The sequence below is a fragment of the Helicoverpa armigera genome, chromosome 4 (genome assembly GCF_030705265.1).
Source record: "Helicoverpa armigera isolate CAAS_96S chromosome 4, ASM3070526v1, whole genome shotgun sequence".
NCBI lineage: Eukaryota > Metazoa > Arthropoda > Insecta > Lepidoptera > Noctuidae > Helicoverpa > Helicoverpa armigera.
In genome coordinates this window covers 10,496,780-10,523,493 of record NC_087123.1, presented here as the reverse complement: position 1 = coordinate 10,523,493, position 26,714 = coordinate 10,496,780, and the positions used below count along the sequence as shown (strand labels likewise).

The window sequence follows — 26,714 nt, the reverse complement described above, 5'->3', positions numbered from 1 at the left end:
AAGAAAAGAAAAACGTTTTAAAACTTAAACCTATTTATTTATTTGTCAGTACATGATCTTTTGCATTCATACTTACATTACAATTACAATAAATTAACTTACAAGCTAAAGTTCTCACTTGGAAATACAGTTCTGGTGGGACTAGAGATCAGATCACTAATATCGTGTTTCTATTTTGTAATGAGTTTGTGAAGTTTAGTCGACCTCTTCGACGGTGGGTCCGCTGTGTGCTTGCTGTCGGTACTGCTGCCCGGCGCCCGCGTCGGCCGCGTCCGCTCCGTGCATCTTGCTCATGATGGGCGAGCACGTGCGCTGCAGCTCCTTCAGCTTGTGTTCGTACTCATCCTTCTCAGCGAGCGTGTTGTTGTCGAGCCACCGCAGCGCCTCGTCGCACTCGTTCTTTGCAGATGTCTTGTCTTGCTCGCTCAACTTGTCGCCAGCATCGTCCAGCGCTTGTTTCACGCTGAAGATGTACGACTCAAGCTGGTTGCGCGCCGTTACCCTCTCTCGCTGGCGCTCGTCCTCCTCCTTGTACCTCTCAGCATCCGACAACATGCGGTCAATCTCAGCCTGCGACAAACGGCCTTTGTCGTTCTTGATGACAATGTTCTTGCTGCGGCCTGTGCTGTTTTCTTTGGCCGATACGTTCAAGATGCCGTTTGCGTCGAGGTCGAAAGTGACGTCGATCTTAGGAACTCCGCGAGGTGCTGGTGGAATACCAGTCAAGTCGAATCGGCCGAGCAGGTTGTTGTCCTTAGTCATAGCTCTCTCACCTTCGAACACTTGGATGGTGACCGCCGGTTGATTGTCTGAGTAGGTGGTGAATGTTTGACTTTGTTTGCAGGGAATCTTAGCGTTGCGCTCGACGATCTTTGTCATAACTCCGCCGGCCGTTTCAATACCGAGCGACAGAGGAGCGACGTCAACTAGTAGCACGTCTTGGATCTTTGAGTGCTGCTCGCCGCTCAGAATAGCTGCCTGTACTGCGGCTCCGTATGCGACGGCTTCATCTGGGTTGATGGAAAGATTCAGCTTCTTGCCACAGAAGAAGTTCTGCAGCATGTTCTGGATCTTCGGGATGCGAGTAGAGCCACCGACGAGTACAACGTCATGGATAGAGCTCTTGTCTAGCTTCGCGTCCTTAAGAGCCTTCTCGACTGGTTCCAGAGTACCACGGAATAGGTCTGCGTTCAGCTCCTCGAATCGTGCGCGTGACACTCGGGTGTAGAAGTCGATGCCCTCATGCAACGCGTCGATTTCGATGGAAGCTTCTGTGCTCGATGACAATGTACGTTTAGCTCGTTCCGCGGCAGTTCGTAGTCGACGAAGGGCTCGTGAGTTGTTCTTTATATCCTTCTTGAACTTGCGTTTGAATTCGTCGGCGAGGAAGTTCACGAGCCTGTTGTCGAAGTCTTCACCGCCGAGATGTGTGTCACCGGCGGTCGACCTTACTTCAAACAGAGAGCCCTCATCGATGGTAAGGATTGATACATCAAATGTACCACCGCCGAGGTCGAATATCAGCACGTTACGTTCGCCTTTAAGATTCTTGTCGAGTCCGTAGGCGAGGGCGGCGGCGGTGGGTTCGTTGATGATGCGCAGTACATTTAGTCCGGCGATGGCACCGGCGTCCTTAGTGGCCTGTCGCTGTGAGTCGTTGAAGTAAGCCGGGACTGTGATGACTGCGTCGCGCACTGAGGTACCGAGGTATGCTTCAGCTGTTTCCTTCATTTTTGTCAGTACCATGCTGCTGATTTCTTCAGGCGCGAATCTCTTCGTTTCTCCTTTGAATTCAACTTGAATTTTAGGCTTTCCACAGTCGTTGATCACTTTGAAGGGCCAGTGTTGCATGTCCTGTTGAATCTTCGGGTCGTCAAACTTGCGGCCAATGAGTCGTTTTGCGTCGAAAACTGTGTTGTTAGGGTTGAGGGCGACCTGGTTCTTCGCAGCATCTCCGATGAGTCGCTCGGAGTCTGTGAAGGCGACGTATGATGGTGTGGTGCGGTTGCCCTGGTCGTTGGCGATGATCTCCACGTTTCCATGCTGCCATACTCCGACGCAGGAGTAGGTGGTACCAAGATCAATTCCGATGGCTGGCATTTTTCTTATGCTTCTTCTTGACTTTCTTCAAAATACACTTAAATATTCCACTTGATTGCAAATCGCTTTGAGTTAACTTGTTCGGTAGTATTACCGCTTCTTCACTTCTCTTCGCTTGTTTGTGTTTTCAAATACTGAATGCCTTGCCGCGCTAGCCGCCCGCTTATATACTGCGCCAATAGCGTGTCAGAACAATCTAGAAACTGCTGGATGCACCAATCACGGTCGTTCAATCAAGAATTTTCTCGAAGTTTTATTTTTACCGACCAATCAGAGCTCGAGAAAGAGACAGAACTATGACCCGAAGAGTGAGAAAGCAATAATGGGTGATACCGCGGTAGAAAAATTCCCCGTTACAGTGGTAAATTGTTATGATATAAATTAGATTAAATATAAATTATAAAGTTAAATTATAAGTTCTTAAGTTAATATATAAGTAATTATTATGACTGCGTATGTATATTAAACACAGTAAAGTGGCACAAGATTGATTACATTAGGTAAGTACAGGTAAGTTTTTTTATTTATTCCTGTATTCTCCTGTGAATTCCATTACAATCAAACTGTGTACAGCTACTTCAACTCATCATAATCTGTTTATTATTTATTTCGATATAAAATTATATCGCGCTATAAAAAATAGTATATGATTGTCTGAAAAACAAATGTGTAGATTATATTGAACATTTATGTGTCAATATATGTGTTTGTTTGGATGATTAAAATAGGCATTGTTTTATGTAGGTACATTAAATTCCTAGTATTTTATTTCGTTATAAAATAAATAAATAATTTTCCTAGAATGCATGGGATGTAAACGCTGATAAGGTTTAACGAGAAACAGGTGACCATAATAATGTGAAAGTTTTTTTCAACAAGAAAATTACATAGGTAATCAAACAATAGCAAGTTGATCAAAACTACACAAACGAACTATTAATAAGGGTTAGGTTTCATGTTTATAAATACTTAACATTAACATACATATTGTGCAAGTCAAAGCTCGTGGTTAAGTCAAAGTTAAGTTGCACTTGGCACGGTCGGTAAGTTAATGGGTGACCATCTTGTCTAACGAGTTATTCTGTGTTTCGGAAAACATGATAAACCGTAGCTCCCGACTGTCATTTGTCATTTGGCAGTCGTTGCAGGTAGTCAGTAGCCAGTTAGTCGGACAATCAGTCTTGGCATGGGGTATTGGGTTGTCCAGTTAAGTGGGTTGGTCAGATCTTAGGCGTTCGATCCTTATAAGACTAGCTGCATCCGTTTAGGCAAGATGCCGACCCCAACATAGTTGGGAAAAGACTAGGCAACTGATGATATATTTTGTGCAATTAATTATATGATCCCTTCAAATATTTAGTAGACATGACTGGAATTTTTTTCCACTAGGGTAAGTTGTTGGAAACCTTGGCAACACTTTTAATCGTTATTGATTCCAGAACATTCTAAAGTATATTGCTATCTCACACAATCTGTCTTCCATCTCTTTCACCCTCCACGGCTTTGCAGACGATCATTCTAGAAAATAAATTCAATACATAACGCTATCTCTTTCTTTCTTATAACTTTGTCTCTCACAATGCGGCAAAGAACATTCTAGAATGGTAGGTCTACCATTAAGAATGGTTTGTTTGTTTCCTAAAACGAGCGTGGTATTATCGGGGCATTCCAATTCGGTCGTGTAATAAAGTGGGCTGAGGGGGCCTGCATCTGACGCAATGGCTATATAAACTGAAACGCGGGGGGGTTTCTTCGAGATACCTTTTCCAAGTCTAGTGGTGAGGTTCGGTTTATACCATGTATTTTAGGATTGAGTAGTGGTAGGACCAGTCAGGCCCTTTAAAATGTAGGCACTTACCGAGTAACAAAATAGTTTTAAAAATGTATATTAAAGTACGGAGTATAGCTAAAGAGGTGGCAAGTCCCGTTAGCGCATAAAATGGCGGAGTCATCGCCCGGTTGACGAGTACTGCGTAGATCCTCTTATTTTTGATTGTATAAAGCAGGGGAAGACGTTTTTTTAAGGATAAGATGTAAGGTAAGGTATTATTTTATTATATTTTTGTTTTTATTCGGTAAAATTTTGCATAAAATTGGCAGAAATTGTTTTTATTTGAAATTGCGTCACTAGACGCCATGATGTGGTTGTGTTAGATTATTTCTTTTCATTTACGATCCAAATTGGTGTTTTTTATAGCTTCGATAGTATTTCGGACGTATTTGATGATTAATTTAAGTGTTTCTATGGATATTTTTCTGTAGGATCAGTATAAAACCGGTGTTTTATATTTGCCGATATACGTGCCCAAAATGGCGTCTTATTTGACCTTCTCTTCGTTTGTTTGTTGTGAATGTTATTTAATCGCTTATCGTATATCCCAGCTGTTTAGATAAAACAATGGAATTTTTCATACCAAAGCAATATGTTTTTACAATTCCAATATCTAGTGTTCAGTTTATCTTTGAAATCAAAAACCTTGTTTGATTATTGCTGATGTTTTGCAACGAAAATATTGTTTTTATAATTATATTGTTAGGAAAATACTTTACGTTATAGGGTGATACTTCCAAAATTTACTAAGTACCTAGATAATTCCAAGAGCGGAAATCATCGACGTAAATGCGTTTTCTGAAACTTAGGATCTAAAACGTTAAATTACTAAGGCATCCTTAACCTTAGGAAAAAATAACCACGGTCTAAATCTTATCACGTTTTTAAGTCCATTAATGGTACGGATCATTAATCTTTCGTTCACGAGGCAAAAAATAATTTTCTACCGAAGCAGGTACTTTCTTATACATTTTTGCCAAATCGTAAAAAAATATGCTTACAGATATATTATTCGCACATACCTAAAATACCTAATACAAATCCACCTAGAGACAACATTTTTTTTTTCAAACGTATAATTTTGACAGCTGTGTATTCGGATAGGGAACGAACAATGACGTCAACAAAATAGGGAACAGCTGTCGTGGTCTTTGTTATAAACGTTGCTGTAGGTCGGTAACAGCTGAATACATTCATACATTTACGTATATACTATACCTACGTAGTTATATTACGTGGAAACTTACCTGGAACAAAGGTATTGTTACGATTAGAAAGGTGTTTTGCAGATTCCCGTTATAGACCCAAAATGGCGACGCTTTGAACTATAAGTAGAGTAGGTACATTTTAGCAATGTAAAACGCCACGCCCAGTTATTTTCTAAGTTTTGTGCAGATAGGTAGGCAGATACTTTAATATTTTAGTATCTAGTTAGGTATATGAAAGGAAATTTAACTTTTAGATGAAAATCTTATAAATTACTTTTATTTTAAGGTGTTTAATGGACTCTTGAGTTTAGAGGGCCCATGGTTCGCAAATGAAAATGAAGTCCTTATAATTTTAACAATATGGTAAAAAGCTATAACCTGAAATAGCAAAGAATTGAACGGTAAATGACGACGAGTGTTGTTAAAAAAAACGGATAACGTGTAATAGTATTAGTACGTATTAGGCCCTGTACATTTTTAGGAACATAATTATTTTTACCCATATTCGTAAAAAGGGACAAGTATGAATAGGGCGAATTTAGTCTTATGGAGTAGCAACACCGATTTTACCTACGATACGTCAAATTTTAGAGCAAGTTCTATTGTTTTTTTTTTTTTAAATCTCGTCAGCTAGTTCTGGGATTCATTTAGGATAGGTTTTGTATTTTCTCGGCATTACATTACTTTTAAAAGAAAATCGAGTAATCTATAACATACTTAACAACGTATTCTTTTCATCATATATAAGATGACTATGAAATTTAGATTTGAATTCTAAAATATTTAATAATGATTATTATTTATTCAACATATTTAGTTTTTACTATTGTACATACATTTTATTATATGGCATTCAAGGTATAAGATTTATAAACAATATATACTTGTATATATAATCAATGTTTCTGTTTGTTATTAACATACAAGGATGTGGTAACCTTATTTAATTAATTGCGTAGTAAAGAGTATTTTCCTCCGTTAAATTCCATAGCATTACAATGTTTGCCGATTGATTTTAATTGGTCTTGTAAGCATCATTGCCTTGTGCATAGCTATTTAAGCTTATTAAAACTTCAACGTACATACACTTTAATATTTAAGATCCGAACCATTTTTAGGGATTTTATTATTTTTCATTTTGACCGACTTCTATACATTGATCCTTATTTATTCCCTAATCAACATTAATTCGTTCATTTCGTTAGGTGCTCAATTTATGTTAAAAAATATCGTTTACTAGCCTACTTATAGGTTCGTTTTGTTTTTAAGATGATTGCTTGACAATATAACATTACTCTTTCTAACAAAGACACGCTTTCGGTTCCTTCAGCATTTTACATACGTTTTGGGGTTGTGACTGCGAATAGAGAAATTCCTAGATTCGTTGCTTGGGTATGTTGCACCGTGCGCACTGACAGATGTATGTTAGCTATCTTTGGCTCACTATTTACAGTAGCCACATCGTGTTACTTCGAGCTATATAATAATACGAACAATTCACAATCACCCAGTGAATGCTAGGGATCGCTGATCACGTTTCTGTGTTGTGTGTCGTAAAGTTTCTAGATGAGCCTTCGAGCACTTCATTTGATTCTTGTCTTGATTTCATTGTAAGCTTGAGGTTGACTACCACATTTTGTTTAACAATATCCATGTTTTAGCTTTTATACTTGAAGCTTTTGCATTTTATACGGTTTTTTTTTCACTTGACAATGGATCTCGTTTTACTGGTTTCTAATTTTGCCGTGTAATGTTCTAAAACCAAGTTGATCCTGGTATTCAATGTGTTAATGCTAAATGGTGTAACAAGAAGTCGTAAAATTACAAAATACTAAGAAAACGTTTGGCACAAAAATTGCTTTAAAAATATAACTTTCTGGTTTTTAACAAGTGAACTGGTTTGGTGACCTCCACTTTAATAACCGCAGTGTAAGACAGACACGTATGTAATAAAATGTGAATTACTGCAAAAGTACCTAATAGGCTCACAAGTTTTCGAGACAAACTTGATGATGTAAATATGTGTGAAATAGATTTTAAACGTAAATAAAAGCACGAGAGCACGTTAGATGTTAAGATTTGTGACAGGTCCACGTGGTGACGGTAACATCCTTGGCATTTCAAATGCGAAATCATTTAAACTAAAACAAGACGACAAAGTTATTAATCGATTTTAACATAAGCGAATGAAATGGTTAATCGATAAACGACACCAAAGACAAAGCTAATTTTGCATTTCAGAGCTGAAATTCAGTGAATGTTGAAAGTTTTATTTCGTGATTGCTTTTAGTTTTTGTGGTTGGTTTATGTGATATCTATTTTTTATTAACTACAACCTGTAGGCGTATAATCTTTCTATCAAAGTGCAGTAGTTTCTGCTTAGCTTCCCAAGTGTTGTGAGATTTCCCATAGTGAAGTTATGTGGAGTGAAATTTCTGAATAGAAATTGTGACCGATGATTTTTAAATTGTAAATCTTTCCATGTTTCCTCGTATCTCAATGTGAAGTGCATGTGGGTGATGTGTAGTGATGTCTTGTCATTTTATTATGTACTTAACAACAAGTAAATAAAGTTTACCACGGAGCTTGCTTTTCATCGACACTCAGGTTATGACGGTTTAGGCTTCTTTCAATTTGTGATTGCATGGGCTAGTAACCATTTGCTAGAGTATTTCTTATCGTACGTGCCTAAATTTTGGAAATTTGCATGTCGTAAAATTAACCTTATTGGGTTGAATGGATAGTGTACCCGTAGGCACCTTAGATTTTAAGTTTAGGGCATCGGATAAAATAGGTTATGGAAAATCGTATTACTATTTGCAATTTTAAAGACTAATCGAGCAGTTATTTCCAGAATCGTTAAATAAGTTCTCAAGAACAAGAAAACAAATGAATACCATAAGTGAGTGTCGATAAGTCAACAAGCAAAGAGACCAAGAACAATAGTCTTGTCATAGACAAGCAGATATTAAACGGCCATTATAGTAACAACAATGAAAAGTTTTATCAACAAAGTATTGTTTCCGTAGAACAATGATGTACTTAGGTAACGCAAGAGAGTTTTAAGTTACCGAAAGAAATATGCAATACGGATTTAATGAATGGATAATTAAGTTTATAACAGTATTAAAGTTTGCTTTAATACTCGTAAAGTTTACCTAACGAATAATTATTTTGAAGATTGATAGCCTGAAAGATTGAAGACGTTCAAATGAAGAATGTAACCAATTATATTCTGCACGAATTGTATAGAAATCGAGTTGCATACTAAAATGCACTAAAATTTTAGTGAAAATCATTTTATTTCTAGTCAGCTTCGATTTCATATCAACGACATTGAGACTGTTTGAGAGAAGGCAATTTGCTACTAGACTGAATCTAGTCTTGCCAATGGAAGTAATTATAGACAACTGAGCATAGATAAAAAGATACTTTATTCAACAAATAAACTTCAAACCGTGACGTCAGAATTTAATCTAAATAATTGATAGAATTCTTGTGTAGAACTGAAATTATTTGAATCTGCTTAATCTTAAAAACTACAGATAGTTTTCAAGATTAGAACGAAAACAAAAATTTTTGAAGACATGTATTTTGAAAATACCAGTCATTTAATTCCTGAAGAACCCCTGTTAATAACAGGAGATGATAAAAATGTATGAAAAATATAACATTTCTCGCTATGAATACCTAGCAAAGAAATATTAAGATTACATAGGCATAATGACAGCCACTAGGACATAATAAGGAAACAGAAGTTTTTAAAACGCAAAAAAACGTTTTTTCTTCTAAATTGAAACAAAAACGATGATTTTATATTGAGATAAACCAAAAACCTTGAAAACCTAGCAACCAGCCATGTTTTATAGCTTAAAAAAACTGTTTACCAGATTGTATGATTCTGAATAGATTTGCGTGAAGATTGTAATTAAAAAAGAATTGCGTTTTGCACGAATTGCAAATTAGCGACGCTGTAAAGTTTTCAATACTTGGAACTAATGCTAGCCGTGTCTTATTTGTAAATGAAGATATTTATTATTCAGATGGAGAAGTTAAATATGATAATAATAGCGAAACAGTTGTGTTAATGGAATACTTAATTACCAACGAGTGTTATGACAATGCCACCGAGTCTTTGGTATATTTGGACATAAAGGATACTATGGATAGTGATGTCAATACAATGTCTTGAATTTTCGAAATTGTGAAAGGCAAATATCGCATTTTTTTTAAAAGTATTTTTAATGATTAGCTATTAATGAAAAATTATAGCTAAATAATTTAATCATAGATAAATAAACCTCGCAGCTTTTGAGATTTTATTGGAGATTTGAGTTAATCAATGGAGCCATTTTCAAATAAATGTGCTAAAGAACTGATGAGTTTCTAAACACATATATTTTAACACAGAGAATAGGTTCTAATGATGAAAGACTATGAGGTTTATTTAGATAAACAGAACGATGAAAACGTATAATAATTATTCAAACTTTGAGCAAGACTAAAACAATCTAGAAGATCTATAATAATATTATACGTATGTAATGGACTACGGCTTGGTAACCAAACAAAAATAAATCATACAAGTTTGCCGATATGGCCTTGATTAAACTGGCACAGAACGCCTATTTCCAAAATTCTATTTTAAAAAGCAAGGACAGTAGCAGGTCCAACGCGAAGCATTAAATTTTGAAGCCTTATTATGTTTTTTCATCATATTAATTTAAGAAGCGTTAGCTTATGAAAACAGAAGATACTACTTGTGACGAAAATTTCAATTAATATAAAAATGTTCAGTTTTGTGCCTGACTGATAAATTGTGGTGTTAAGATTGAAGAGGAAAGTTAGGAAACTATGAAATAAAATATTGTTATAATAAGATTCGTAATAGAAGAAAGAAGAAATACACAAAAAGTTAACATTAAAACCGTAACGCAAGATGTAGACCATGAAGCTATTCTAAATCGAAATAAAAGTTAAAATATTGCAAGACAATTCCCTGCTTGGGACGTATTGCTGTTTGTAGATAGCAAAAAAGTTACAAAACGTTAAGTAAATTAAGATTCAGTGCGCATAAGAACTGGTATACAATCAGCCATTGCAAAACATGATGCAAGTCGAACAGTATTGTAACTTGATGCATTCATTTTACCGAAGCACAGCATAAATACATTATAATTACGCTCTAGTTCTAAGAATTTTGAAAAGTAATTAAAAGGAAGAAAACTGATGATTTGAAGATGATTTTGAAATTGAAGATCAAGTTAAGAAAACAAGAAGTGTAGAAGTCGCAAGAGTTTGTGTTCTGAAGTAAGTTTAAATCGATGATGTTTATCTTTAACACGAAGCGTTTCCTATACTACAGTTAAAGATTCAATAAATGAATCCGAATGAATTAAAAGCCATACAAATGGTAGTGACTCATATACCCAAAATGAAGGACAAGGTTACTTGCGCAACATTATGCAATCTATAGTAATAAGTTAAGAAGTAAATATAGCATTACATGTAGGACATGAAGGTATTTCACAAATATCAGCAATAACAAACAAGGTTAGGACAACTTTATAGGTAGGACGTTTTTATAGGTTCGGCTGTGAAATGAGAAAAACGGAATATGACGAATATCGTATGACAAAAGATTTAACATTTTTACACAATGTTATGAAATTGAAATTATGAATTTTAGTTATGAAATAGGTACGAAATCATAAAAATATTAATTTTAAATATGTTTAATTACAGTATTTTTTTAGGTAGCGACGTCGTTAGGTACATAACTTACTTAAAATAATAAAATGCGTTTAGATTTAAAGAATATAATAATAATTACGAAGAATATTTTAATTAACTTCGAGGAAGACAATAGCAAAGATATGTAGACGATATTATGTCTGGAATGATGACGTGGCATTTGCAAAAATACGTACTCACTTAGGCAAATTAAAACACGTAAGAGCACTCAAGGTAACGAGCGACGTTAAGACAAATTCAGGAAATGATATCACAAATTGTGTTTCATGCATAGGAATTTTAACAAAATATTATTTTAATTTGGCCGTAAATATGAAACAAGCTGTTTACAGTGTGTTGATCATTATGGTGCAATATGTATACAATGATACATTAACTGATTAGTTCAAGAGCTCACAAGTAGATGATATTAGGGAATCATCACGGTTTTGCAAAACTTCTAATAAGATCATGGTTAGATATACCAAATGGACAATAAGTTATGAAGATACTTAAGGAGGATATGTTGCGATTAATGATGGCGAGAAAGTAAACTTCCATAGGGTTTTAAGCGATGACAAGTTCCAAGAGTTATATATAAAATAAGGAGTAAATTATGAAATATGGTGGTAAATGATGGTGGTAACCGATTCGAAAATGTGAAGAAAAGATTACTGTAAATAGAGTAAGTAAGTAAGTAGAGTTTTTTGAGAATGCTTGTTACGTTTAATATAAATATGAAAGCATAGATACGAACTATCAACGATGAACGTACTATTTCGGGGGATGTGTATGTAGACGATTACTCATACATGTAATTTAAAATAATATGATGAAATGAATACGTGGACGAGAATTTGCGTGGGTTAGTAGTAATTTGTATGAAATACAGAAATTGAACACGTCGGAGAACTAATTGAGGTATCATTTGATGATGAAACCAAAATTATAGACAGTGTAAGGAATATTTTAGGACTAGTCATGATTGCTAACGCAATAAATGATAGACAATGTTATAAATAAGATTAAGTTTAATGGTGATAAAGCTGAAGCTAATATTTGCTAGGGCCAACATTGAGATGAGCATTTTAGGTACGGTTTAGTTTAATTATTCAAAACGGAACTTTAGTTAATAATATAAAATGACGATAAATATGTTTGCAAACATAAAGAAGTAATTGACGTACCGTATGATGAAACCAAAATTATAGACAGTGTAAGAAATGTTTTAGGGCTAGTCATGATGACTAACACGATAAATGATGACGATGTTTGAGATTAAATGACGAAACTGCTGAAGCTAATATCTGGCATAGATGAAGGGAAACGAATTGCTAGGATCGACATTAAAATAAGCGTTTTAGGTGCGGTTCATAATTTTAAGAAGTTAGTTCGGCAAGTCATTAGTGTTATGGTTGGTAGATTTATGTGAAAACACAAATAAAGGTTCTCAATAATTATTGTTAGGGCAACGTTTGATAAATATTTTTCAACTAAATTCGTAGATATTGCGCTAAAAAATTGTTTTAGTGTGTCATGTCTCAGATTTAGAGCTGGTCATGAGGTTAATTACTGATAAGAACATTTGATTAAAACAGCATTCGCTAACTTTTTAATTAGTACATTGAAGTAGTTAGTGAATTTAGGTAGTATGTAGTTATTCCGAAGGATAGGTGGTCCATTGGTGAATCAAGTTAGTTGATAATTTGTTATAGAATAAGTTTTTGGTTACGCAGGCTTTCTTTTGTTCTTCGTTAATTGTTAATTCGGAGTGTATGTCTTATTTTTGTTTGTGGCAGGCTAAGAACGAATATAGTGTTTTATTTCTTTAGGAGTTTTGTGAAGCTAAACTAGGTTTTTAAAGGTTTTTTTTTCGGTGTGAAGTGAAGTGTAGTACATTTTAAAGAAAGTCTGAAGATTAAAATATTTGAAGAATATAAAAGCAAGCGATTTGGTGTTATCGTAGGACGTGTAGGTATTTAAAGTGATTATGCAAGAGTTTCTAATAATACAAATATTTTCCGATAAATATCTGTATTTTTGACGGTATATTTTTGAAGATAGATAAATGAAGTTTTTCGAAGAGACCATTAGAGTGTAGAGAAGTGAAAAGTTTTTTAAAAATAATTCTATAAAATATGAGCGAGTGTTTTGTAGCATACCTAGTGCAGTGCAGTGAACTAAAGCATAGTTGTTTTTGTTTTCAAAGAAAGTATTTTGTTAGGGTCTCATTTGTGAAAAAAGTTAGGGATCCAGATTGGGTAGGGTTTGTGCGTTTCTTTTTTAACACTTAGAAGAAAGAAGAAGTGAAACAAGATGATTAATTAAATGAAACTAGGTTTACGTAGCATGCAAAATAATAGATTAGATGATGATTTTTAGTTCAGTGGAGTGAAAATTAGTTTTGTGTAGTTATCGGATAAAAAGTGGGAAAGTGCAGTGCAAAAATACATCCGTAGGGAGTTCTCTAAAATAAAAAGTGACATACCACAAGTGCCTTATTAGGTTTTTTTTTCTGTTAATGTTTAGGTAGGTGTTAATCAAATAGAAGACAGAAGAAAGAGTTAAATTGATTTCAGTTTGAATTAATTTGAGAAATATCAAGAAAGATAGAGTAGAAAGATTTGACAAATTGTAGATCAATTATGTTCGTATACTATTATGTTAGAGCAGGTTAGGATAATGAGGTGTAATTTAATAAGCTTTGTGTGATGTGTGTGAAGTGTAGTGTTTGTAGGGAATATTTAAACAGAAGATTTCTGATATAATATCTTTGTATGTAGAGGTAACCATAATATAGGTTAACAGAGAAGAAGGCAAAAGTGTAAATAAAATCGATTTCAAGTAATTTGATAAATATCAAGAGAGAAACAGAGTGAAGTGGCGAAGTGATTTTGACAAGTTATCTTTAACGTTGCACTAATAGAAGATTGAGAAAACCAGTAGGTAGGGCCGAAGCCATACGACGTTGTGAAGTGCAGTGTTTATAGTGAATTTGACAAAATAAGTAAAGTACCATAAGTGGCTTTTCATTAGGTACTGGATTTTTAGTAGTATTTGTATTATTAAACGTAGGCAAAGAAAAAGGGAGAAAAGTGAAATTTAAATCAGTTTGAACCAATTTGAGAAATATCAAGAGAAAAAGTGAAGTGGATTTTGTGCCGCAGTGATATTAGGCAAATATCTAAACGTGACACGTAGATTATATCCTCATAGGTTTGAGCAATTAGAAGATATTAGGAGATGAATCACTGCAAAGTTAGCTATGTGGCGTTGTGAAGTGCAGTATTTGTAGAGATTTTTTCAAAATAAGTGAAGTAGGTACCGTAAGTGGAGTTTGTGAGGACTAGTTTCTGTGTAGGTAGTGATGAAGATTCTACATTAGGTAGGAAATAATTGGAGCTCCTATTTTTTTCCTATTTATTTAAAGATGGTGCTTTAGTGATACGGATTGTTGTTACGAATATACATAAGGAATTAGCAGCAGTTGTGGGTGATTTGTGCGTGAGATAAGGGTTTATTTTTAGGCAAGGAATGACGGAAACAGAAATAGAAATAGAAATTTGAGAAATATCAAGAGAGATAATAGAGGAATAGGGTTTACACAGTGTGGGTTGGTTTAAGTGGCGAATTGAATTTTGGCAAGTTAAAGGATTAATAAATATGTTAGGCGTAAGTAAAGGTGTTATTGAGCTATTAAGCTATCAGAAGAACTTGGTAGGCAAAAATGTTTAATGCAGTTGAGGTATCAAGGAATGATATTGGAGGACAAGATTTTTGAGATAAATGGCCGAATTGAAATTAATTTGCTTGCAAGCTAGACTGATGCAGTATAGTTAAGTGGAGCGATGTGGGATATTGCCTTATTAGAGTAGACAGCGAGGAGAAAAGGCGTGGAAGTTAAGGTATTTAAGAGTTGAGCGTGACTTCTAAATGAATGATCACAAACATTGCCTATGCGATATTAAGGCCTAGTGCGAGAATAAGGATATACTGATGCAATGGCTGACTTAGTGGTTAGAAATGGAGTAGATTTGCAAGAGGCTTGCGAGAAGTGCCGCAGTTATAGTTTGAGCTTAATTGGTGCAGATGAGAAAAGGTTACAGTGGTGTAGAGAAATTATGCGTTTGCCTTTTGCTTTAAAGCAGTAGAGAATTTGTAATGATGAGGCGTGAGTGTGGGCAGGTAGAAATGGTACCATTCGTTTTGATGATACAGTGGAAGATACTGCTGTAGAAATTGAGGCGTTGATGTGGTGTAAGGCTATGAGCTTGATATTTGAGGGTTTGAGACACTGTAAATAAAGGGGTTTTTTTCTGATACGTACGATGAGTACGAGATGACGGTAGATGAATCTCAGAACAAATGCAAGGTTTCAGGACATATTAGTGTCAAGGAAAGGAAAGTTGACCGACACTTTAAAATCACCTGTAAATGGACAAAATTCAATATCTTAATAAAATTCATAATCACGAAAACATTGGATACGGAAAAATGGTAATAATTTTACAACGAAATTATTTGTTGGCTTAATAGCAATATATTAGAAAATGCACATTTTTGAGAAGTGATAGGCAAACTCTGAAATATCGACGGTACGAATGCTTTAAGCATGTATCAGATATAATTTGAAAGCAAAATTACTTCTGTTGTGTCCAAACTGCTGAAAAGAAAATAGCTTATTTATCAGTCATGTAAGAATGATAACCAGAAGTTTTTAAGAAAATAGAAGAGAAAAAAAAGTGAGAAACTGACTTACATTTTATTTCACCTTATTTAGGCGATAAAGCTAATCTCTAAAGGTTTCAACACAGACACAAAAGGTTAATCACGAGAAAGATGCTGAGAATGCAAACAATCTAATGATGTTTAATTTGGAGAAATTATATTTTGGAATATTGAACAACCTTTTAAGGTTTTAAGACTGTAATTTAAATTTTCAAAAGAATTGCAAAAATATACCTCGAATAGCTAGCAATTTCCCGTAAAGGTTTTAAAACTGACTGTGTTATTTTGGAAAGAATAGGCATAATGGTGAAAAATATCGCAAATAATTTTATTCTACCTTTAGGTTATAGAGAACCTATTGAGGTTTTAAGACGTAATATTTTATAAAGAACAAAGGCGAGCTGTAGAATAGTGCCAAGAAATGAGAAAAACTCATTTGAAGATTTTATATTTTGGAATAATAAGCAACCTTTTAAGGTTTAGGACTGACTTTTAAATTGTCTAACGAAATTATTACCTTGTTCAGGTAAAAAAGGAAAGTCTAGTATAGGATTTAAGACCGACTGATTGGAAATATCACATAAAATATACTTAACCTCTTTTAAGGTTTTTGAGACTGATTTCTTGCAAAATGCAAAGGCAACCAGGAGATAATTGTGAAAAAACTCATAAACATTGAAAATTTAACATCGTAGAATGATATTTTCTTTATGAAAACCGTAGAATGATATTTTCTTTATGAAAACATATGAACATGTACCTAGATAAAAAGGAAGATCCTATTATAGTTTCATAATTTTGCAAAATATCGCAAATAGTTTACCTCAGTTAGGTAATATAGAACCTCTTAAGGTTTTGAGACTGAATTTTAAGGTTTTGAAACTGATTACGAAGACAAGCAAAAGTATAGAGCCAAGAAATTGAAAATCTTGAAAACCGTATAATGATCTCATTTGAAGAAATTATATTTTGGAATAGTAAGCAACCTTTTAAGGTTTAAGACTGACTTTTAAATTTTCTAACGAAAATATTACCATGTTCAGGTAAAAAAGGAAAGTCCAGTATATATAGGATTTAAGAGCTACTGATTGGAAATATCACAAAAAATATACTTAACCTCTTTTTTAGGTTTTTAAGACTGATTTCTTGCATAATGCAAAGGCAAACAGGAGATACATGTGAGAAAACCCATAAACATTGAAAATGTTGATATTGTAGAATGGTATTTTCTTTATGAAAAAATATGAACCTAATAGGTAAACAGGAAGATTCTATAATTTTGCACAATATAAAAAATTGTTTTATTCTACCTCAGGTAGTAACCTCTTAAGGTTTTGAGACTGAATTTTATAAATTACAAAGACAAGTAAAAAAATAGTGAAAAGAAATAAAAATTTAAAATCGTATAATTATTTATCATTTGAAGAAATTATATTTTGGAACAATAAGCAATCTTTTAAGGTTTAAGACTGACTTTTACGAAAATATTACCTTGTTCAGGTAAAAAAGAAAAGTCCAGTATAGGATTCAAGACTGACTGATTGGAAATATCACAAAAAATAATATACTTAACCTCTTTTTACGTTTCTGAGACTGATTTCTTGCAAAATGCAAAGGCAACCAGGAGATACATGTGAGAAAACCCATAAACATTGAAAATTTTGATATCGCAGAATGGTATTTTCTTTATGAAAAATATGAACTTAGGTCAAGAGGCCTTTTATAGTTTAATGGTTTTGCGAAATATAAAAAAATAATGTTTTCTACCTCAGTTGGGTAGTAGAGAACCTCTTAAGGTTTTGAGACTGAATTTAATAAATTACAAAGACAAGCATAAGAATAGTGCCAAGAAATAAGAATTGAAAATCTTGAAAACCGTATAATGATGCTTATAACAAGCAAGGTTTAAAGACTGACTTTTTATATTCAAAGAAATCTCAAAAATATTATCTCGTTCAGGTAGAAGGAAAAGTCTTTTATTAAATGTTTGAAGATATCGCAAATCATTTTATTTTATCTGGTTCAGGAATTGAAAAACTGGATCTAAAGATTTTAAGACTGAATTTTAATAGATCGCAAGGGCAGGAAAAGTCCATGAAATTATAATTGGAATGGTTGTCCATCTGAACAAATTATGTTTTGGAATATGAAATAAAAACCTCTTAGGATTTAAAATAGACTTTTTCAAGTCATTTATAAAATATATTACTTCAATCTAAAACTTTATAAAATGCAAATACAGGAAAAATGCCAAGTAATGATAATTGGAATGATTTTCCATTTGAAGAAATTATATTTTGGAATATATGTTAAAAACCTCTTCGGGTTTAAGGCAGACTTTTCGAGTCCATTATAAAAATATTACCTTGCTCAGATAACATTGTACAGTCCTGTACAGGTTTTAAGACTGATTTTAAAATGTTTGATGACATTGCAAATCACTTTATTTTACCTCAATTAGGATTTAGAGAACCTATTATTATTGGTGTAAGAGGAATTTTAAAAATGCATAGATAAGCAACAAAGAAACACCCTGAACTATAAAAATTAAATAAAACCATGAAAGACGTAGACTGTATATGATTTGTTATGGAAATTACGTCGGTACCAAAGTATGAACAGCCTGTAACGTATGTTATATATGTATGTAATTTACTTACCTCGACATTTTATATGAAATAATACTAGAAAGAAGATAAAGAGAAGTAGTACGTATTTTATTTGCAACGGCCTAAGGTTTTTGAGACTGAATTTCAATTTTGCAAAAATTGCAAAGAATTTTTGTTTAACCTCACTCAGGTAATATGAGCCTATTAATGTTCACAGATGGTTTTTTAAATGTCTTTGGTAAAAGGCAAGAAATTAAGATAAGATGAGGATGAGGAGGAAGTATTATTAAAAAGAAAAATTAACGTCTTCGAAATTTGAAATCTTACATAGCTATGAAACCATATTGAAGGCTACAAAGTATTACATATGTATATACCTAGCTTTTGATCAGTAGGGAATACTAACGTTTGATTCGGCAATATTTTATTAGAGAAGATATATATTAAAATATATTACGTCGTTCAGGTAAAAGGGAAAGTCCTGTGAATACTTTAAGATTGATTTGAAGTTCGAAGATATCGTACACCATTATTTTACCTTTTTTGGGTACCTTATAGAGATCCACATAATGTTTCCACAGAAGATTACATAAATGCAGATGCACGCATTAAAAAAGCGCTCAGGAACTCTCCTAAAAATGAAATAAATTAAGAACTAAAGAAGTTTGCAAATCTTACAAATATACCGAATATAACGAATAATAATATACCGAAAGTGCCGAAGTTAATAAAGTATGACAAAGAGAAAGATAAATTATAGTTACATATTTTATTCGGACAAATAAGAAACCTCGATTAAGGTTTTTAGGACTGAAAATTACAATTGCTAAATAATAATGAAAATGTATTTAATCTCACCTCACTTTGCAAAGAATGAATCTCGTTTTATTATAATAGACTACATAAGAAGTATTTAACTTAGGTAAGGTTTTCGAGACTGAACATTGATTATTGAAAACTATTATAAGAAAAAGCAATTTCACCACGTAGGATTTAACTATTGTTTTTTTTTAATACCTCTAAAGCACTCTCAATTTCTCAATTATTTGTTAGCACGGTGTTAAGGCTGAGTTAGGATTTTTCGAAAATACTTTTTAAAAACTTCATTTTACCTCATTTCAGTTAAGAATTTTAGAATTAAAAGCAGCAAGGTGGAGGAAAATTATAAATATTTGAATAGAACGGTATTTTCTTATCTTGCGTTATTTACTTTATGTGCGTTATTTGCCTTAGCATTTTTTAAAGGTTTAAGACTGAATTTCGATAGGAAAGTGAAGCACTTAAGTTGGTTTCGAAATCATTCAGAGAATTATTTACGTCACAAGAAATAAACTAATTTCTTCAATTTGAATGTTAGGTTTATAAAGTTTTTTTGATGCCAAATAATTCAGAGAAGTATTGATGGCACAAGAAATAAACTGGTTCTTCAATTTGAATGTCAGGTTTTTAAAGTTTATTTCATGCCAAATAATTCAGAGAAGTAAAGGCACAAGAAATAAACTAAGTTCTTCAATTTGAATGTTAGTTTTTTGAAGTTTCTTTTTTATGCCAAATAATTCAGAGAAGACGGCACAAGAAATAAACGAATTTCTTCAATCTTTTTTTAAGTGTATTTCATGCCAAATAATTCAGAGAAGACGGCACAAGGAATAAACTGAGTTCATTGATTTTAATGCTAGTTTTTTAAGTTTATTTCAAGTATCATCACTATTTTATATTATTTTAAGTTCTTTTGTTATTCAATAACTTTAATTTTATTTTATAATCGATCGACGTTATTGTCATCAAGTTCGGTACCTCTTTTTGTATAAGGATAAAGACTTGATTTTTTTTATTGATTACCAATATTTTTTTTACGTGTTTGGTTAAAGGTTAAAAATATATTATATTAGGAAATAAATATATTACATTAACTTTACGTTTAAGACTGACTACAGGGATGATATATTTTTAAGGCGTTTATTGTTCAGTGATTTATTTAAAAACAATGTTTTTAATTATAAGCGAGAGAGACGTATTTGTATATCTAATTTTTTATATAATTGGTTAAACGTAGAAAAAATAAACGGACATTTCGGATACATTTCGGTTTTACAAGAACAACGATTTTTGTTAGGCAATTATAGACATGAAGTTATATTTATAACTATTTTAGTTCCAATTACCTAGGTATCATAGAGTCTTAATGCTATATCAATCTTTTATAATAAATATTGACTAGTAGGCTCAAAACAAGCGTATAATACGTATTAATATATATTTTCGATATTCACGAATTCATGTATTTCAAAAATTAATATATTATATAGATAAAGCACATATTTACGGAAACTGAAAACTTACAAATATGCATAAAATTACGCAAAGGACAAAGTAAAACAAACGTTCATAAGCTTTAGGTTATAATTTTTTAATTAGGATAAAATAGATAAAAATGATTTCAATCACAGTAATTGATATTCTAGCGATTAGGGAAATCCAATGTTTATTGGATTAATATTTTTAAGGCGATTATTGATAATACCTACATGATTCTGAGAACGATAAAACGTTAATTAGGTTTTACCAAATGAGAATGGTATTTACGTACGGCAAAAATAATATATGTTACGGCATACAGTGTTATTGAAACAATATAATAATGTAAGTAGGTACCTATATAATTATTGCGGGCGTCTTGTAACAAAACATTTATATATCATTCATACATAATACGTATGTCAAATTATTATTTAAGTTGATACGGATTTTTATCTTAAATTTAAAAAAATATGTAAATGCTTTGAAAACTATCTACCTAAGTTTTAAAGTATTTAAAAAAAAGGGAACTTCCATTGATTTATTACGGATGAAATATTTTTAAGAATGCGTTAGGAAAATGAATTCTATTTATATTCAGAAATAATATGTATTTTTTAAATACTTATTCTATTTATTACATGCGTTTTTTCACGTTTTCTTTATAATAAAATGATTAAATTATTTACAAATACAACAATATTTTTACTGTGATTTAGCTTCGCCATTAATACTATACATAATTTTATACAGAGGGTACTGTTCACTGTAAAAACTGTGTTTGTGACTAATGATGTATATTTTTCCTTAATCATATGAATATTTTACAATGAAAAATTATCGTTTAATTTTTTTTCTCAATGGTTTTATCATTTACAAATTGAAAATGAGCTAGAATTATGATTATAGTATTCATTTAAAATTAATTATTAATGACGGGTTATTATTTAAATTAAAATAATAATTATTCAAATGTGAAGTTACTCAGTTTGCCGGTTTATTTATTTCATATAATGCGAATAATATAATATTAAATATCCATATATTTTATAACGCTATTATTTATATTTAAATGATATTATTTTAATGTGAATAATTTGCATAGTTAAGTGTCAGACATACAGTTAGTAAAGTTTTCGATCTATTTTTTTTTATAATCATAACTATCTTCATAACTATACTTACATATATTTTACATTAGAATGGCCTTAATTATGATTTATTTCAAATAACAGAAATATAATTCAATTGGTTCGTTATCTTTTCAAAAATATGTATATATTATATATTCAAGTGACTAAGGATTTTTATATAATTCAGTCATGTGCTATTTTGTACAAAGCAGAATAATATTACACGGCACAAACTATATAAATAAACAAAAATTGGTAGATATAAATCAATATTAAGTACGAATTATATAACTGTTATATATATTTAATGTATTTATAAAATAAATTATTAGAAATTAGCACACCGACGAAGTGAATAAATTCTAATTTCTATAATATATCCGCTATTTTTAAATTGGGTTATGAACTTTATTTACTTGTACGAGTATTATCAATAACGATTAATAAGTTATCAGTCAATGAATCCATAAGCGTACTATATCTATTTACTAAGTGTCTTCTTTTTATTTACGTATCGAGTTTCTAAGCTCATAAACAAACGCATACTATTATATTAAATATTTTTTTTATACTCTTCTAACTTTAAATATAAGTTAATATAACAAAACTTACGTATGGCATCTTAGTAAAAACATAATTTATACTTTACACCATTGTACCTACATTTGAATAAGAATATAAATTATTAACACCACAATGTGATTATGATTTTATATGAAAAAGAAGGTCAAATAAGCGTATAGCATAGAAATATAAAACACCAAGTAAAATCAACCACATCTAGGTAGGAGTTAGAGTTGAGGAAATGACGGGCACGTATTATTAATTACTAGGCAGGAAAGTTAATTATTACATATTAAATTACTAAATAATTATTAGATAGAAACGTGAAAAAGGATATATGAATAATAATAGGTAGGTAATGAAATCGAAATAAGTACTTGTATTATTTTACTAGGTACATTATTTAGGCTACTTATGCTAAGAAAAATACATCAAAGATTCAACTGACATTATTTAAATAGGTTTTACGTATTTAATTATATTATCAATTATAGACAACAAGACGTTCTAGGAAAACGTAAGGCACAATCAGATAATAGGAAATACATTTACTTACATTCACGATTAAGAATGAATCAGATAATAGAAGGTTTATTAATTGAGGTACATTCAATTAATTAATTCAATAAAAAAGTTTTACAAGCAACTTGGAAAAACAAATTAAAAGTTACATGAAATAACAATGATAAGCAATTGAAATATAGAAAAGTTATTACGAACAGATGAAAATATTGAGGAATTCAGACTGAAGTACTGCGATTATGTAAACAGAATAGGAAGTTGTTAATGCACTTTAGAACAACTATATTTTTCTAGGTAAAGTCTTCTGAAACATTCAGGTTTCTGAAACAATTACGTACATTGAAATTTTAGAATTTACTTCGAAGGTAAAAATAACTGAAAGAAAAGGTATTCTCCACTACTTCTTATGAATGAATGTAGGGACATTTATTTTTCAGCAATTTACAGTTGACAACATGAAAATTAAGACGATGTTAAAAATTATTATTTAAGTAGACGTGTACAAAATGTAGGATTTAGGTATTTTATATATGTAGGGTTATATAATTTGGGTAGGAAATATACGATAGGAAAAATATAGTATATATGAATATATTTACCGAATATGCTTCTAAGAATTCATTGAGCATTAACAAATGCAAGTAGGGACATTGATTAAGTTCTTTGGTACCTATATTTCTTAGTAATAGATTTATTTAAAATTATCACGCTTGTAGGTTAGGAAAACCAACACTTAAATTTTACATACATTTTACGAAAACTCGTAGACGAACGCTCACATACTATTTGTTGAAAAAATCGTGGTAGATCCGGCACATCCTAATCATTGTTCCTCTAAATGCACTAAATTATTGCAATCTACGTAAACGTGGAAAAGTAATTCCTCATTTGCCCGATTTCTTTTTACGCAACCAACAGCATGAAAAGTATTTTCGTTACCTACATTAATTATTTGTTTTTCATTAAATGGATGGAAATTAGTTTCTGTATGTGCTTCAATTTATCCAAATATAGCATGTCAAATTCTGTAAAGATGTTGTTTTTTCTTGCGGTTCTGAAATGTGGGTTTGGTTAATTCCGTCTTTGTCCAGTGCTAGCGTGAAATCTTTACCTTCTTTTGCTTTATGGGGTTGATGTCAAGCTGTACATATTCCTATAAAAAGTACGCTTATTGTTACTAATTTACATTTTCAAGTATCTAATTAATTAAATATTTATTGTTCATATTATGCATTGGGATGTTTAGTGCCTCCACGCTTTTAAATGCAAATATAAAATGACACGAACATCCATCTAGTACACACCACAGTTAGAGGGATCGGTTTAGACACAAAGTCAATATATATTTACACTGCTCGATAAGATTAACTTTTTAAATACTTATGTAATATATTTTGTTGTTTAATATTATTTCAGGAGCTAAAATTAACTGTTCACGTATTTAATGTCACCGCTTTTCCTGCAGACCCCGTAAGGTTCCGTCGTTTACAACATGGCCGCCTGTCCCATCTACAGAACTATAGACACATAGTTTCATCAATTTACCGACTCGTTAACGTGGACGACGCAGGATGGACCCTAGATATTCACCAGTATTAATAACACCTTCGTAATTTAGAACAAAAATAATTAAAATTCAAGGTATTAATATAGTTTTTTTTATAATTTTTCTTCATTTATTTATTTGCGAAATTCACTAACGTCATTGGGCACTTTTGAGTCCCCTTTGTTTTAATGCTATTTGGTGCCCGATTCTGCTAATTTTTACAATGTCGAAAACAATTTAAGATTCTTTATAACGTTCAAATTATTTTAAGCGTCGTAGTCTACATACGTATTTATGGCAAGACCAATACGAATTTAATAGATTTTCTTAACCAGTGACAAGTACTTGACCGACTACATTCGACAGTAAAATGATTAGCAGAATTTAAGGATATAATCATTCGAATGAAGCAATTCGTAATATCCACACTCTAATAGTATTATGATAAGCACTCATTATTACAAAACACAAAGCATGTTAGAATATGATTAATGCCCATTAATTAAAATGGTCCAAACTCCATCACCCGTCATCTATTGGTTAGCCAAGTAGAGGACATACACAGTCTTAATATCGGAGATGCTTACTTAGCTGATTCTACTAACTCACTGTTACGTATCGTCTCCAATTAGAACATTTAACACCAAAATGAAGGAACACGAACCTAGATTTAACTATTGCAAACTTATTTAATTTTTCAGATGTTTTATTATTATGTTGGCGGCGTCAGGCAGGCTTATTATCAGCGGATCTTAGGCAGCGATGTTAGTTACAAAAGTCTATGAACAATACTTGGCAGCAGTAAACACATGAGGCGAATATGAGATTTATCTATCTAGATAAACTAGGTATAACTTTATATATATTCACTAGCTATATATCTTTGTAATTCAAATGTTTCTCAAACTGATAATTACCGTAAAATGAGGTTACTTTGCTCCGGTTTTTGCTCCAAAATTTAATATGTGTTACTCACGCAAAATACCTCTTTGATACGGCTTTTCAGAAAATTTTACATGACTCATTGATCCTTCTGGATCCAATATTTAAAATGACAAACATAATTATTTAATTTATTTATTTTATTTTTTTTTATTTAAAAGTGGAGCAATGTTACCCACCCTTTCGGAAACATTGCTCCTACATTTAACTTGTACTAAAACAGGCACATTTAAGAAACAGGGACAAAGTTAACAGCCTCAGCTGTTAAATTGCTCCAAAAATAAATAGCGATGCATCAACTTTTGAGTCTTTCTCGTCATACTGATGTAGTTTGAATGAAATAAAACTCAAAATAAACAACATAAGGAACATTTTTTATTTGTACTTTCAGATAAATCAGTCTTAGAATCATTTTCTCTTAAGTCTAATAAACTATCAAAACCACCAAAGGCTACATAAATCTCTAGAAACATGTAAACTTTTAGAAATAACATAAAAATAAGAATTTCTAACGCTAGACATTAGAAACGTGAAAAAAAAGAACTAAAAATACCTTCTAAAAAAACTTATGAGGATGAACAATCATATTTTTAATAATTATTGAGATCTTAGGTCCCCCAAATTTGATCGAGATCAGGAACAGTATAAAATTCACGTCGACCAATTTTCTTCGGTGCAGATATACATCCAAGAACTTCATTCCAAGTGTATTGGATCTCATCCTTTGGTTTTGGCCATTTCCAATATTTGAGAGACCTTTTCATTGAGGATATGTACGGTCCTTTATCATTGATTTTCGTGATGATGCCTGGGAAGACTTCCCCTTCGTATGTGAAAGCTACATATTCTCCTTCGGCCTTTATGAGTGGTTTAAATTTTTTTGTTTTAGAACTTTCCCTGGCATTGTCTACGGTTGTCTCTTCTTCTGACATTGTCTCCAGCATATCATTCATTGTTTCATCGTTTGAAGAGTCATGAAGAGATATTTCACTCTCGGCATATGTACTGTCGCTATGAATTCTTGTACGACGAGGTTCTGAAGTCGAGGCCTGGGCTTCCATTTCAAGACATGGCTCCTCGTTTTCTTTGTCCGCCAGTGAACTGTCTATCAGCTCCGTGACACTTCTTCCCGGAACTATGTTGAGTTTCGTTCGTCGTCTTTTCGGGTTAACGCCTCCAGTCCATTCCACTCTCTTGGCTTGAAGTGTTTCCAAAAGAATTTTCTGCCGCAGTCTTATCAACAGGTTTAGGCAATCTCTCTAATAAGGCATTTGCATTGGTCGGATAAATCCCACATTTCCTGAAACCGGATTTTAAGTTTTCTTTTCTATTTTCTTCTAAATCCGCAAGAAGTTTTTTAAGTAAGACTGGAAAACTGCTCTTTTGAACAGTTTTTTCCCGTATGCCTTGTTCGCACTGCTTCCATGTCGTTAGAATTTTCCGCCATGCAACTTTCATTGGATGAAAGAAGGCGACATCGAGTGGTTGCGTCAAGTGGGT

At 32.3% G+C, this 26,714-nt stretch overlaps 1 protein-coding gene and 1 long non-coding RNA gene across 2 annotated transcripts; one reads left to right on the top strand and one right to left on the bottom strand.

Annotated features, from left to right (window-relative positions):
• Nucleotides 1-15: 15 nt before the first annotated feature.
• Nucleotides 16-2,263, bottom strand: LOC110375004 (heat shock protein 68). The gene has a single exon (XM_021332958.3). The coding sequence runs from the start codon at nt 2,098-2,100 to the stop codon at nt 196-198; it is 1,905 nt and encodes a 634-aa protein (XP_021188633.2). The 5' UTR covers nt 2,101-2,263; the 3' UTR covers nt 16-195.
• A 1,560-nt stretch (nt 2,264-3,823) lies between these two features.
• LOC110375033 (uncharacterized) lies at nt 3,824-25,049 on the top strand. The gene is made up of 3 exons (XR_002429464.3): nt 3,824-4,138; nt 24,192-24,367; nt 24,974-25,049. It is a non-coding gene; the product is annotated as an uncharacterized LOC110375033 (long non-coding RNA).
• Nucleotides 25,050-26,714: the final 1,665 nt, after the last annotated feature.

Bases quoted from the DNA above. Each gene is read 5' to 3' on its own strand.
- LOC110375004 (XM_021332958.3), bottom strand. From the start codon at position 2,100: ATGCCAGCCATCGGAATTGATCTTGGTACCACCTACTCCTGCGTCGGA.